Source organism: Amphiprion ocellaris, chromosome 21, assembly GCF_022539595.1.
Source record: "Amphiprion ocellaris isolate individual 3 ecotype Okinawa chromosome 21, ASM2253959v1, whole genome shotgun sequence".
Classification (NCBI taxonomy): domain Eukaryota; kingdom Metazoa; phylum Chordata; class Actinopteri; family Pomacentridae; genus Amphiprion; species Amphiprion ocellaris.
Window position 1 is genome coordinate 22,447,033 of NC_072786.1, and position 15,935 is coordinate 22,462,967.

The following is a 15,935-nucleotide window of genomic DNA, read 5'->3' on the forward strand; positions in this document are numbered from 1 at the left end:
GATAGATGTATAACTCCTGGTTTACTTTGAAAACCAGTGAGCTGCTGTTGTTCCTGCCTCCTTCAGGAATAAAACTCTCTCTGCAGGGCTGTCAGTCATAGTTCAAGCTGGGCAACTACTAGATAGTTAGGCGTTAGATGAAACCTGGGTCGATTTCTTACTGGCTTGTAAAACTCAGTGGTTGTCTAGGGGGTTGAATAACTATTTTCAAAGCTTTTATTTGACATCTTTAAGTTTATAGCACCACAAAACACAATAACAGTGGAGTTTCACCACATGGGACCTATGATGCAGTCCTCCCAGCACTGCACCATAAGGGATCTTTAAAATAATAATAAAGCACCAGAGTCTGAATCAGATATCTAATGAGCTAAAGGTAATTGAAAACTCATTGAAGTGGTCTTCAGAAGTAACAGTTCTCTGGCATGGATGTGGCAAAATGACTTAATGACAGCGGCCCCTACAAAACTTCAACTAGGAGTCCCTTATATCAGGTGTTATCAATGTGTACCAAGTTTGGTAGACACATTTATCACATACAGACATACAAAAAACAAACAAACAGAAAACTAGAGGTGCCATGATATAAATTCAATCGCCGCCATGATGTGTCTCCTATATATCATCACGTTAGGCAATATACAACTGTGTACTAAGGAGTTAGTGAAATCATTTTTGTATTATCCTAAGCCAAACAGTACTGTAATAATTCACTGGTTTTGCATGTCTGATGTTTAAACTTCCAACTGTCCATCCATCAGAAAATGTCTGGCTTTTATTTTGAAGGCCCATTTGCCTGTCTTTCAGTCTAGACCGGGCTGATTATCTGTAACTTGACGCAGCAGAGACCAGTGTGAATTTCACTGAGGTTTTCATTTCCTTGACGTGACGTCTCTGAGCAGAGAGCAGATCTGAATGCAGACAGCAGAGGAGCGGACAGCGCCGCGGTGCGGACGGATCCATCCGCATCTTTTATACAGCAGTGAGGCGCTGACAGCAGGGGGCGGGGCTACAGGTCAGCTGACGGCGGGAACTCCCTGCAGGAGTCACCTTGCACTACGAAACACTGGAGATCCCCCAAGCAGCACTGTCTGAAGGAGAAGACGGAAAGAACACCGCGATTGAATTACTCTGAGGGGATCTCTGTGCATATTGTTGCATAAAGACACATTTAACACCACTATGTTAGACTATAATGTCATGCAGGATCCCCACTTGTTCTAGCTGTTTCATTTCCATAGCAATTATAAAGGCGGGTGTTACAGATTAAAGCAATTGTTGTCATTTGTGACATAAAATCATATAGAATGCTGTTCAGAGCAGTGTCCACTAGATGGCAGTGCTGTTCAAGAAGTGACCTCACTTTAAAATGTTCAACTGATGGATCCATTCAGTCTATTTTTTCAGTTAGGTTGAAAGAATCACATGTAGAATCACAAAAGATGGCTGTTTAGATTTAGTACAGAACTACATACAAGACATTTACTGAACAACATCATCCATATCTGTTATGATCTCCTGTGGTCAAACACTGAGGTAGTGATGAAATATTACACAGTTGTGAGTCCTGGTACATTTTCATAATCCCCCTGAATCCAACCCAGACACTGGTGGCCCCTCGAGGCTTTAAACCCACTTCAGAAACTGCAGGGCCCCTGTCCAGTCCCCTTAATGTCTCCCAGGGGAGTGCTTCTCCATCCGTCAAAGGTCCTGTTGGTTAAGGTTTCAACCAATGATTTCCTCTCAATTGACTGATAAGTTGTTTGGTCAGAAAATGTTTTTTTTTAAAAAATAAATGTTGATTGGTGTTTCCCAAAGTCATAAATGTCTAGAAACATTCCGATTACTGATATAGAGGGGAAAGAAACAAGAAAATATTGACGTTTAAGAAGCAGAATTTTGACTCTAGGTGGTTAATTGATTATCAAAATAGTGAATTAATTAATAGCTCACAATGAATTGATGAATTTACTTTGGATCCTTCGCCATGCTTCTGTGAAATACCTGCTGGTCACTGACATCCCATCAGGGACTGAAAGCACCACTCCAACAGTCCCTACTCGAGTCCCCCTGAGAGGTCTGTAGAGCACAATGCCCCTTGAGCCACCAGGACAGAGCTTGAATAACATAAAAGACCCATGAAATCCCTCAGGACCCCCATAACCAATCCCAGGTACCCTGAAGCCTACACAGACACTTCACCATGGAGACTCTTTAGATCTCTCGATCCGAGAAACTCCTCTCAGAACCTCTGAATCCTCTCAAACACTCATGGAACTTCCTGGAGGAACCCCCAGAAGCACATGTGCCCCCACTTTAGTAATTTTTCCTTCTGTAATCTCCTTGAATACTTTCACTTGTTGAATTGGAGAAACTGATTTTAAATAGGAAGTAAGACAATAATTTAATCCAAAGCTGACACAGTTCACAGGACTATTATAAAAAGATGTTTTTGTTTAAACAGTGTTTGAAATAATAACTAGATTTGTCTAAATGCAGTTCTGTTATGTTGTGCTTTTATTCAAAAAATAAAACTATTATCAAGCACATTTTTAGGACAACAAGCTGGAAAAGCTTAACCATTTTTCCAGACACTTAAATGAATCGTCCAGCCCACATGAAGCCCTAAAATAACTGAGCTGCGCATCAGTCCTTAAACGCAGCACCGGTGCGCTCTGGTGCAGCTTCTCGTTCCCACAGCAGAGGAATAAACACAGCAACAGGTTGGAGTCGTGGAAGTTTCTGCACACTGATCTGATTTTATTCTTTGCAAAGGTTTACAAAAGTCAGAAGGTCTGATTGATGTAAAAAAAAAAAAAAACTCAGAGGCTCAGATAAGCATCGCAAATGTAGTTTTTTTAAGACTTGCATGCGCATTTGCAAGTTTAGTTTGCTTTGACTTGGATGCTTTGAAGGGACTCACCCTCCAGATAAATCAGTGACCAAAAAGACAAAAGAATCAGAACTTCATCACAGACTATACAACCTGCCACAGAGGATTATTTCGCGCTCTTCAGGATGTTTTCCACGACTCTCCTCCTGGCGACGCTCGGCGTTTACGCGCACTTGGACACTTTTACGCACGGCTGCCAGCTGCCCTCGGAGTGGCGGCCGCTGAGCGAGGGCTGCCGGGCGGAACTGGCGGAGATCATCGTGTACGCCCGGGTCCTGGCGATCCACCGGGAGCCGCTGGGAGCTGGGGCGGGCAGCCTGTATAACTCTCTGCCCTTTGGGTTCGGGTACGGGTACGAGGGCGCAGAGGAAGGGCTGCTGTACTCGGCAGAAGTGGAGCTGCTGTGTGACCAAGCCTGGGGCAGCATGTTGGAGGTGCCCACTGGTTCCAGACTCAACCTGACCGGGCTGGGCTACCTGTCCTGTCAGTCCCACACCGTGATGGAGAACTACTCCTACTTCTTTTTCCTCAGGTGAGCTCAGGGTATAGACACATTTCTGCAGAAACATGCATATCTAAATGTCAAATCAAATTCTAGTTGCAGTTATAGTGTAGTGTCTGATGTGCTACTTATCATATGGAATAGAAGATTAGAAACGTGTTCTTTTTTGAAACATAAAATCAATGTTATTGTCAGCATTTTGCAAAAACAGCACCTTTAAGTTATACTCCAACAACTCTTAAATCTGTCATTGTTTATGTTGGAGCAAACTGATTTACAGTTAGAGTTGCAATATAGATGTAGATAGGATTTTAAAGAACTGTAACCTCGGCATCAAGTTAGATGTTCTACACTGTCTACATTACAGAAGTTGGGAGTTAGTTTGCAGATGAGGATTTCTCCTGCAACACAGATCATAAGCTCACTCAATATGATGCATCTCTAATGAGTCTGCAAGTTGCAACCTGAAAACAGTGTCTTTAGGCAGTGCAGATGCAACATTTTCTCCTCAAATCTGTCCTGTTTCTCTCCTCTGCAGGATGGATGAGAACTACAACATCCTGCCTCATGGCGTCAACTTCCAGGATGCCATCTTCCCCGACACGTCAGAGAACAGACGCACATTCTCCAGCCTCTTCCAATTCTCCAACTGCACCCAAGGGAGCCAACCGTTCCACACGTTCAGCCCCGAGTGGGACACCCAGGAGGACAGCAGGGTGAGGCGTCGCTTTGTTTTTGACAACACACACACACACACACTCTTTAGTCTGTTAAAATGCCATGCACGAAGAGGAGAAACCGTCTGACTGAACCAAACATTTGTGACCCTGAGCACGGCCATGCTGCAGGATTGGATAGTTGGTTGCCATAGTGAGGCTTGTTGCTACCTTGAAAACAAAAACTAGTGAGGAGAATAAAGTTATAAATGCCCCCAGCTTCAGTCAGGTCAACCTTTTTGGTGTTTGCAGTGGATGTAAACAAACTTGACAGCATCTTGTTGCCATGGAGATAATAGATGAAGGGTAACAGCAGGGAGCTGGAGGTGGAGGGACTAACAACCCCACTGGTACTTTAACGTGTGTGTGTGTGTGTGTGTGTGTGTGTGTGTGTGTGTGTGTGTGTGTGTGTGTGTGTGTGTGTGTGTGTGTGTGTGTGTGTGTGTGTGTGTGGACTCCTAATCCAGAGCTGAGCTGTGACTCTGCTGACAGGAATGTGGTGAGGATCAGTAGAAACAGAGTCTAACTACCCTCTGGCACTGTGCAGAGCTACACACACACACGCACACACACAATGGATTGATCGTTGGAGGGATAAAAAAAAAAAAAAATACAAGAAAAACATACTCACACCCACCCACACAGTAGAGTTGATTGTACTTTTTATAGATTCCCTGCATGTGATTGGTCCCATGTGATGGAGTCCCAGCCAGTGGAAGATCAAAGCAGCCGCTGATCGGTGGAGGTCTGTCCGTCTGGCTCCTCAGGCAGACAGGATACTAGCCGTCCCGGGGTCAGAGATCAAATAGCAGAGATCCACCTCTCTGACAGGCAGCATGTTGAAAGGGAGTCAGTGTGCAGCATCGATCCGTATCAGTATGAAGCTAAACACCCTGCTGACCTGAGAGCAAAGATAAGCTGAACCCTGTGAGCAGAGGTCTGCTGCTGGGAGTCAGGCTTTCATTATCACATCTCGTCTGACTAAGCTGAGCAGGTCGTGCTTTAGACAAGATAGAACACGGAGATGGAGCTACGCACCTCTTTGCTCTTATTGTGAATGGATAAAGCTGACTGGATGCTGAATAGATTGTGTGGCACACAGTCAGATGTTTCAGTATGAACATTTCTGAGCCATAAAATCACATCAGCCTAATGTCATTTCCCTAATAAAGCTCACCCTTTCACGTTGCATCACAGCATCTTCAAACTCACTGTATTTATTAGAAAAAAGTGTTATAAACATGGTCTCAAGGACTTGAGTGTTAGGACTTCAGCACTGACTCCCTAAACACCTAAAATATTTCTAGGTCTTCAGTTGGAAGACACAATGAATACAGATTTAATAGGAAAATTTGCCAGTGTTTCAGTCACCAGAAAGTTTTCCAGCTGTTCTGCAATTTTCCACTCAAGATTAGTGGGACCTGATTTGAACTTATCTTAAATTAATTTAGATTCTGTACCTGTCTTAAGGACGTTAACTGATGACTTTTGACTCGACTACACTACCAGTCAACAGTTTGGACACACCTTCTCATTGAATGTTTTTTTTCTTTATTTTCATGATTATTTACATTGTAGATTCTCACTGAAGGCATCAAATCTATGAATGAACACAAATGAACCTTGACAAGGCACACCTGTGAAGTGAAAACCATTTCAGGAGACTACCTCATGAAGCTTATCCAGAGAATGTCAAGAGTGTACAAAGCAGTAATCAAAACAAAGGGTGGCTATTTTGAAGAATCTAAAATATAAAACATATTTTGACTTATTTCACTTTTTTTTGTTTACTACAAAATTCCATATGTGTTCATTCAAAGTTTTGATGCCTTCAGTGAGAATCTACAATATAATTAGTCATGAAAATAAAGAAAATCCATTAAATGAGAAGGTGTGTCCACTGTAAAACTTTTCTACGCTACACAAGTTTCAATAGTGAAGTAATTCAGTCAATGAAGAAAAATAATGATCCAGAATTTAGGATATGGCTCCTTATTTCACTCATGAGATGTCTTCTAACATATATATAAAAAAACACTATATGGATGTCAATAAGGTTAAAAAAAAAAAAAAACAACTAATTTTATTTTCACTAAAGAGGTTTTTAAGACATTCTCGGCTTGTCTCAGATGACAATTAGCTTGACTGGTCTGGATCTAATACTTACACTTGTTTCAAATCAGGTCTAATTTCTCTCAATTTATTTCCATCATGTCTTAAAACTGCCCCGAAACACTTGAAAACCTCTCAGATATCTATCAAGTAGCATTAATACTAATCATTCGACACTACATATGGACCTTAAGCCACATTTCCATTACTTTTAGCCTCTTTTAACAACATGAAGTATTTAAAATGTTCAGTAATGTTATTTTAAGTTAGGGGTTAAAGGTACATATCATCACAGTCATCATCCAAACTTTGCAGGATGTTGCATCTTGTTTCGGGCTGACACATGCGTTGCCTGCAGACTTCACAGCTAATAGTTTACAAAATGGATTTATGGTATTTTTATTTTCCACAGTTCACACCAAATCCATGAAGGTGTATGAGGAACAGTAGTGAGGTGACTATTGCTCTCTTTCTAGTCATGTTTGACTTACAGGGTCTGAACTCTGAGCTCTGAGGTCAGCAGTCTGTCTGACAGGGGTTGGAGGCATTTCTCATTTAGAGGACGAGCGCTCACATGCAGAGGCCACAACCTTAAGGCAAGGCAGGACAAAACAGGTGTTTTCCTTTGGGACTTTATGGAGGAGTATGAAATGGAAGGACTCCCTTCTTGTGCTTTTGTGTCTTTTCATATTTCAAGTGATCTTATGTCTAATTTCTCTATCTAGAGTTAGTTTCCATGGTTGCATCACTCTTTCAGTCTGTGCTTTGATGTTTTAAAACATCCTTCAGCTTGAGTTGAAACACAAAGGATGTCTAAAGCTGGAGCGGGGAGGAGGTTTACTTTCAGCTTCACGGGAACCAGATGCCCCACCACAAGGATGGACAACACTCATCCTCCACTATACTTTCCTGTCCAAACCCTCAATTAGCCTTTTTCAAAGCTTCCTCTTATCAGTGGAGCTGCTTTTACCATGAGCCAGGTCAGACACAGCTGTAAGCCTACTTAGTAGAGATTTATTTTGTCCTGGGAGATATCCTGTCTCCTTCTCCTCTTTAGCCTTCACTTCACAGGTCACAGTGAGATAGGCACAAATTCCCTGAATACTTTTTGTTCCTTTCTATTTTATCTGCACAGTAATGATTTGATTATAACCCCAGTGAGGGACTATCCAGCTGTATCTGTCCTGTAAACACCTTTAACAAGTTTTCTGACTCTCATTAACATTTTACGTGGACGCTCAGAGGGATAAAAGGAAGGCAGCACAGTTTGCCTGTTTCACCCAGCAGCGAAGCACTAAAGCTCAGGTTGAATACAAAGTGTGTGTGTCGGGGAAATAAAGGAGAAAAGTGCAGAAGCAGAGCAGAAATGCCTCCCCGTGGCTCCCATTTTCCCTGTCTCGTCTTTATTTTTCTTCCTCCCCCTTTGTTCTTTTTTATCTCCTCATCTCTCTCTCTCTCTCTCTGTTTTGTAACTTGCCTCAGAAACCAAATAAAACCTCTGGAAGAAGAGGAGAAACCGTGGCTTGTCTCTTTGACGTCAACAGCGAAGCTCTAAAGACTCTAAATGTGTGTTGGGGGCGTTGGGAACTCCTGCTGAGTCTCTATATAAAGTTAGAAAGAGAAATCAAAAGTCTGCAGAAATAAATGAGCAGTCAGGTCAGGCTGGGCACAGACACACAAAATCACACCTCCAAATAGCTTCTCCCTTTAGTATAGCCTCTGCTTTCTTCATTTTTTTTTACCTCTTTCTCTTCTTTTATTTCACATTGCATCTCAGTCAAACCACTGATGAATGAATGTGAATGCAGGAAGGTGTAGAACAATGCCTTAAGAAGACGCAACGACATCCTCAGTGACATTAAAGACACTGTTGTGGCTTCTTTCATATGTTCACCTCATGTGATTGGTCACACTATTCAGCCCATTTAATGGCCTTTATCGGTGCAGATCATTCCCATGGTCCCAGTAGGGAACTCCTCCACCTACTAGTAGGCCAGAAGACACATTATCATCAATTCTGATCAATAATAAACAAATAGTAAGCCTGATAATGCAGGCGACGGCTTGTGGTCGTGGGAATAAGCGCATGTCAAATCTACAGTGGAGCTATCACACAGAGAGTGTACAAAATGGAGCTATGCAACATTTCTTTTACCGTGATGCTTTTATGAACCTAACCAAGTAGTTTGGGCAGCTAAACCTAGCCAATCATTAACTGAAAACTCATGTAAAATAGTGAAAAATAGTGCGAGCGAAAGTCAGAATGAGACTTAGACTCAAGTCTCCAAGGTTTAGCCGCTAATTTCTCCACCAGTTCCCTTTGTTTAAGGCTGTATCCAAAATCAGTTACTATATAGTGTGTTCGCATGTTAAACTACACCCTATATAGTGACCTTAAAGTATCCCACAATGCACCGTGAAAAGCAGTGTAGCCAGTGGTCACTAATCAAATAATATGTAGCATCATGCATTGCGTCAAAGAAGAATGGCAGAGGGATGAGGGAGCCAAGTGAGGACTGGTGACATTTCCATTGATTTCTGACGGTTATTTTATGGTGTTAAGATGTATTTCTACGGTATATATACATTACTATTCAAAAGTTTGGACACATATTCTCATTTAATGGTACTTCAGGTGACTACCTCATGAAGCTCATCCAGAGACAGGCAAAAATATTTAAAGCAGTAATCAAAGCAAAGGGTTTCTATTTTGAAGAATCGAAAATATAAAACAGGTTTTGACTTTTTTCACACTTTTTTGTTTACTACATAATTCCATATGTGTTCATTCACAGTTTTGATGCCTTCAGTGAGAATCTACAATGTAAAAAGTGATGAAAATAAAGAAAAACCATTTAATGATGTGTCCATACTTTTGACCGGTAGTGTAAATATTTTCTGAATGTGGCTTGTAGCTTGTAGAAATGACAACAGACATGAGATAAATCCATGAGTTATGGCGGGGAAATGTTAAAATTAAAAATTATAATTCGTATTGATATGTTTAATGGAAGCAGAGCGATGTATCACAATACATACGAAGAAAAAAGTCATTTTCATTTATTAATTTTGCAAAATACGCTTAGTATAATATAAATTTAGCACAAAACTGCTGGTCGGTTTACCACCATAGCCGACATCAATCTGTCAGTACATTTTAATTGAGTGACAGCAGTTAAGAAATATTATTGCAGAGACTGGAGTAGTGTCCTGAAGCGTTACTTGTGCCTCCAGAGCTCCATACATAATTCTCTACATAGTGGTCCCTCTATAGGTAGTAGAGAATGAAAGGATGATTTCAGACACAACCTATATGTTGTCTGATGCTGTGCAGGTCGCTGAGTTGTCTACAGACTTATGATATATCAGAACTTTTTAAAACCACAGTGAGAGCAGTGAAAGTGAATCAATGCACTAAAGTAACCAAAACACAAGATAAAAGACACTAAAATGCTCCATTGATTTTAATTCAGTGTCAATGCTACATGTTAATGCTAAAATACTGTTAAATAAATGCTGAATATAAGACGATTTCTCCTCCCTAATTTCTCCCCCTAGAGGAGAATCTGTTTGTCTTTCAGTGCTCTGTGTTTCTGTGACTTTCCAATATTTCATTCTCTTGAATGTTGTGTCCATGTGTGTGTCTTTACATGTCCTCTAAATGCTGTTTATACAGATGATGCTAACCAGCAGGCAGGTAACACCCGGATGTTTTCACAGGTGGTGAGCATTTGTGTGTGCATGTGTGTGTTGTTGTGTCCCACTGAGAGGCTTCCTATAAGCCTGAGGACGAGTTTAAACTGTAAAATAGGACTCATGTTATGTAATCTGGACCACAGAGTCATAGTGAACAGGAAGCAAATGCTGCCTTGAAGTTTCACAACTTATTCTGCTACTTGGCTCTTCTGGTTGATGTCCATGCAGACAGCTGGTTTTATTTGCCCCAGTTTCTGCCTCCACCCACATGCAATATACTGTAAGTGAGTGGGATTTCATTTGCAATACTCAGTGGAGTGACAGAAACAATTCTTGATATCATGGTCTAATGCACATCCCATGCAATGACTGGTCCCTAATTTGATTATGGCTGGAGAACTTCAGCTCCATCACTCTATCATTGATCAGACCTCACTGTGAACACTTCCTCAGTAGATATTTATTCACAAAATTCACTTGGGTGAATTGACTGTTTAGAAATGAAATATTTACTAAATGTTGAAAATGGAGACAATTCGGTGATTGCAAACTGCTTCAAGTATGATTTACGTTAAATATAAGTTTAATATGGTGATATTTATTAGAAGATAGCACAACTGGCAGATTGTTTATTATGATAATTTCACCTCTATAATGTCACTTACTACTAGTGGAAAATCCAATTCAGGACAAAACACCTTTATGGAGTTTAGATAGAAAACTACTACTGAATATTTTAGTCAATTTTGCTTCAAATTTGCCCCTCAGTCATATTTTTATGTGCAGATTAGAATTGTGACAAACATGCAGTGGACATTCATCTAACCTAGTTTTCACACAGGAAACTTTTTGGAACTTGTACTGTGTTTGTAAAACTGACAAGCCAGAAGAACAACAGCCCTGACCTCGCCTGCCACCACTACACAGTGTATTTGTATGCAAAGTGTGACAAATACTGTATGCACAGAACATGGTATCCATTTATAGAATATTCTAGTTTGCATACACTACCGTTCAACAGTTTGGGTCACTTAGAAACGTCCTTATTTTTGAAAGAAACACATTTTTTTCAATGAATATAACATTAATCATAAATCCAGTCTAGACATTGTTAATGTGGTAAATGACTATTCTAGCTGGAAACAGCTGATTTTTAATGGAATATCTCCATAGGGGTACAGAGGAACATTTCCAGCAACCATCACTCCTGTGTTCTAATGCTACATTGTGTTAGCTAATGGTGGTGAAAGGCTAATTGATGATTAGAAAACCCTTGTGCAGTTATGTTAGCACATGAATAAAAGTGTGAGTTTTCATGGAAAACACGAAATTGTCTGGGTGACCCCAAACTTTTGAACGGTAGCATATGTTCCTTCTGGCAAAGTGCATTTATACACTGAGTGAAGCTAAACACTGACTCTGGGACTCTGAAGACGCTCACCCCTGTAGGCCTGTCGGTTCAGGTCAGCTCTGGTCCACCAACGACATGGAAAATCAGGGCCCCAGAAATATCAAAGTATGTGACCCTCACATTGTCAGAGAGGGATGGGAGGTTTTATGGGGTGATGCATTTATGTTAGACAGACAAACCTACACACACATATGTCTGGTGCTGTTGAACTGGGAGTAGGAAGCATGTGTGGATAAATGTAAATACTGAGGGTCAAGACCTCCACTTTGTTTCCTCCCCCTTCCTTCTAAACATGTTGGGTTTCTTAGAGGAAGAACAACACAAGCAAGAGAGAAATATCAGCACTGTTGACATCTAAAAACTAATGTTTTCTTCATTTTCTCACAGAAGCTGCTGGGAAAATCCCATTATCAGTACTCCCACACAACAAAACCAGCTGCCATCTTGTCAGCTGGTAGTTTACAACAGTCTGGTTATCCTGTAAAGAAAACAGCCCTCCCTTCATGCTAACTAACAGCACCGCTCTCCCCTCTCTGCTGCCTCCAGCTGCTGTGCTCCTCGGTGCAGGCGGCGCTGTTCGAGGAGGAGGAACAAGGCCGGAAGCTGCAGGAGCGTCTGGCCGCGGCCGAGAGGAGGAACCGGCAGCTGAAGGAGCGCGTTCGCAAAGTGAAGCGCTCCCTGAGGAACGCCAGAAAGGCAACACGCAAGGCCGAGCAGGAGGCCCAGGAGCTGCAGGAGAAGCTGAAGGCTGCAGAGAGGAGGGCAGGGCATCACCTCAACGCCATAACGCAGGAGGAACCCCCACGGGGGCGCTACACGAGTGCAGCAATACGCCAGAGGATGCAACTTTAACTCACCTGCTGGAAACTACAGCGCCCACCTGGACTGAAAACTGGCTGTGGAGATGGAGAGACTGCTGGGCGGTCTCTATGCAAAGGACAAACAAATGTTACACACAAGTACACACACTTTTAAGTAATAACCTACTTAGTTTTCATGTAAATAAACCACAATCTCTCTCTTGTATCCATAATGGTTATAATACACTGAGGGTGAGGTGATTCCTGGTCAACTGACAGAAGAACAGCAGTTTCCTGACAGGAAACGTTTATTTTCTGATTGATTTCTCTTGCGGGCCTTTATGACTGGATTCAGAACTTGTTCAGCTCCTGTCTGGCCGTGATCACATGCGATGTGTTTGTCTGCTCTGACACTGAGCAGGACTTACAGCAGCAACAGGGGCTTACTGGAGTACAAAGTGCAAATCATTCAGCTTCCAATTCAACTGTTAATCCTTTAAAGCAAAAACTAGCAAGATAACAAGAAGAAAGAATTTGGTTGAAGGAAGCATTATACCCATGCCTGTAGTTAATGATCAAATGTCAAGATATATCATCTCTATTTTTAAAAAAATATGGCAAAGTGGAGCTAGCTTTTGTAGCCTACAGACGCTGGCAAATAAAGAAGAAGGAAAAAGGACAGTTTTAAGTGGAATAATCATTTAAAGTTTTAACTTGTTAGAAATGACTGGGTGAAATAAAGCTTTAAAACTATCAGTAAATGGACAGAAAGTAGTATGTTGCGTGGAATAAACCTGAAAAACTGAAACTGCAGCCTCCACTACTGCAGACACAAGATATTGTTCCTCCGCCAAGGAATGCAGTGGAGTTATGTGACGATCAGCGTTTGTTTGTCTGTCTGTCTGTTAGCAACATTACTCAAAAATAGACAAACAAATTTTGATGAAATTTTCAGGGAAGGTCAGAAATGACACAAGGACCAAGTGATTAGATTTTGGCAGTGATGCAGTTTATAGTCTGGATCCATGGATTTGTTAAAGATTTCTTTATCATTGAGCGATAGCAGCACGGCGTCACTGTAACTATGACAACAAGTGAACACTACATCAGCTGCCTGCTGATGATCACATGATTGTGATCCTACTACAAATCCACCGCTGTGGACTTATCAGGACTTATCCATCAGAAATGATACAAGGAACAATTGATTAAATTGTGGGGGTGTTTCTGAGTCCCATCAATTCCCGCTGCCTGCTACATATTTAGGTCATGTGATTCGGTATCCATACATAACGTACACATGTATAACACAATCCTGTGCTCAGTGCAAGGTCATTTTGTTTGTGGGTACATCTATATTAAATGGACACAATCTATGTTGCCGTGATTTATGATCATTAATAACTGATAATCAAATGCTGCATTTCTACAAAAAAATGCTGCATTCTGACAATACCATATGGGGGAATGAACAGCCTTGGCGGAGTACTGCACTGTCTGAGTACTTTTCTTGTCTGTGAATGTGACGACACCAAGCATATGGTAGCAACCTGTCAGTCACAAGCCACGTCCTAACACATGCCCTGCTTTATCAGCTATTTTCATCTAATTGTGACCAGAGTTTGCAAAGTAAACATCTTGCGGTATTGAAATAGATTTGAAACCAGCGATCGAGGCCGTAAACTGTTATGGAAAATGCTTACTGAGGCAATAAATCTGAGAAGTAGGGCCATGTTTTTTCATAGACTTCGATACAACCTAACTTCTTTATGCAACCAGAGGAGTCGCCCCCTGCTGGATGTTTGAAAGAATGCATGTTTAAGGCATTTCTGCTTTGGGTTCACTTTTTAGCCCTGGAGGCCACATCCATCTTTTATATACAGTCTATGTCATTGGCAGATCCGAATGACAAACAATGTTAAGATTCTTTTGGAGTCATGTTTCTGGTCACCTGCTGAGTATAACTGAAAAACAAGGCTCTTTCATAAATAAATTCTGCTCGATGTTTATCTGCTAGTTACAAACTTTCCACGCTGTCTGTTGCTGTAAAGCTATGCAAACAGTATATTTTCTGAGCTTTGTACCGCCTGCTGCTTTTGCAAGCAATATTGGTGATGGGAGCTGTAAGACTGAACTGAAACATTAAACTGAAACATTAGCAGACGCTTTTATCCAAAGTGACGTGCATCTGAGAGTAGATATAACACAGCAAGGATCTAGTCAGGAGAAAACAACCTGGATAAGAGCCATAAAACAAGTTCAAGTGTGATAATAGGACCATGGCGTCCACAGGCAGTGCAGACGTAGACTACAGACTACATGTTCATCGTTGTCTTTCACAATATATGTTGCCATTTGATCCAGAATTAATACATTGATCAGAGCAGCTTTAAAAAAAATGGCAGTCTTTTAGTTTAGTCTTTTAGTTTCTGCAACTTTCGCCACCACATAACAATAACCAAGCAGCTGAACTTAGAAAAGACACATTCAAAAACATGTGATCACGGCCGAGTGGATCGATGATGAGAGTTCAAAGGTTTGTGTGACTGAGAAGTCTGGGATGTTTGAGATGGTTCATTTATCACTGATTCAAAGTATTTTAATGTCTGGAGCATCAGCTTGTATGTGAATATTTTTATAGGAATGTTTCTCTGCATATAAAATTTGATTTGGATGAACATCAGTGTGAAGGTGATGATGTTTTGAAGAAGAGTATTAACATCTGGGTCAGTGGAGTACAGAAAAACAAATAGTCACACACACACACACACACACACACACACACACACACACACACACACACACACACACACACACACACACACACACACACACACACACACACACACAGTGGGTCAGTGAAGCTCTACAGCGTCACACAGAGTGTAAAGAGAGGTTGAGGTCAGTACTGTATGTGTTTAGTGTAGTATTTGTGTGTGTGTGTGTGTGTGTGTGTGTGTGTGTGTGTGTGTGTGTGTGTCTGGTCCATCAAGTGACTGGAATGTGTTTGTGTGGGCAGCAGTGTTCTGAACAGCAGGACGTCGCTGAAATATTCCTCCGAATCAGTCTGGAAAACTGTGGAGGGAGGCGAGCGGCCGTCACATCATGAGACCTCATTGAATGGAAGGAAAACAAATCACCAAAGCACCACATAATGAGAGGCAGGCTGGACGGGATGCAGAGCAGAAGAGATTTGCCCATCAAAAGCTGATCCGCACTTTCTGTCATGTAGTACATGCACGATGAAACGCTGTGAGATGAGGAGGTGAGGAACGAAGCAGGAGCTGAGCTGTGAGCTGCAGTCGGTGATCAATGAGATGCTGAAACAACAGAGAATTACAAACATGTTCCTTTGTTTTCACATCCTGTCAGAGACACTTAAGGCCAGGAAATACGCAGTCAGAGCAAATGGTAGCACAGTTTGATTTGGCAGAAAACAGTTTGCTGTTGGAGGAAGATTTCAAAGACTCTGAACAGCATCAGGGATGCAGCTGCAATCCCTAAAAAACAAAACATACACACCAGTCAAAAGTTTGGACACACCTTCTCATTTTCTTTATTTTCATGACTATTTACATTGTAGATTCTCACTGAAGGCATCAAAACTATGAATGAACACATATGGAATTATGTAGTAAACAAAAAGTGTGAGGATGCTGTGTGTCTTCAATTTTGGACAAATCCTCAACAGTGTCACCCCCACACCATCATAACTCCTCCTCCATGCTTCACGGTGGGAACCATGCATGCAGAGACCATCCATTCATCTTTTCTGGTCTCGCAACGACACGGCAGGTGGAACCAA

General features: G+C 41.5%; 1 protein-coding gene across 1 annotated transcript; it reads left to right on the forward strand.

Annotated features, from left to right (window-relative positions):
- The first annotated feature begins 2,672 nt into the window (after positions 1-2,672).
- On the forward strand, positions 2,673-14,808 carry ccdc3a (coiled-coil domain containing 3a). The gene is made up of 3 exons (XM_023299776.3): positions 2,673-3,425; positions 3,934-4,111; positions 11,877-14,808. The coding sequence occupies exons 1-3, from the start codon at positions 3,019-3,021 to the stop codon at positions 12,180-12,182; spliced, it is 891 nt and encodes a 296-aa protein (XP_023155544.1). The 5' UTR covers positions 2,673-3,018; the 3' UTR covers positions 12,183-14,808.
- Positions 14,809-15,935: the final 1,127 nt, after the last annotated feature.

What these genes read in the sequence shown, in the direction of transcription:
- ccdc3a (XM_023299776.3), top strand. Translation starts at nt 3,019, where the DNA reads ATGTTTTCCACGACTCTCCTCCTGGCGACGCTCGGCGTTTACGCGCAC. An exon ending in TCCTACTTCTTTTTCCTCAG is followed by an intron (nt 3,426 to 3,933) that starts GTGAGCTCAGGG and finishes TCTCCTCTGCAG; the next exon opens with GATGGATGAGAACTACAACA. An exon ending in ACACCCAGGAGGACAGCAGG is followed by an intron (nt 4,112 to 11,876) that starts GTGAGGCGTCGC and finishes TGCTGCCTCCAG; the next exon opens with CTGCTGTGCTCCTCGGTGCA.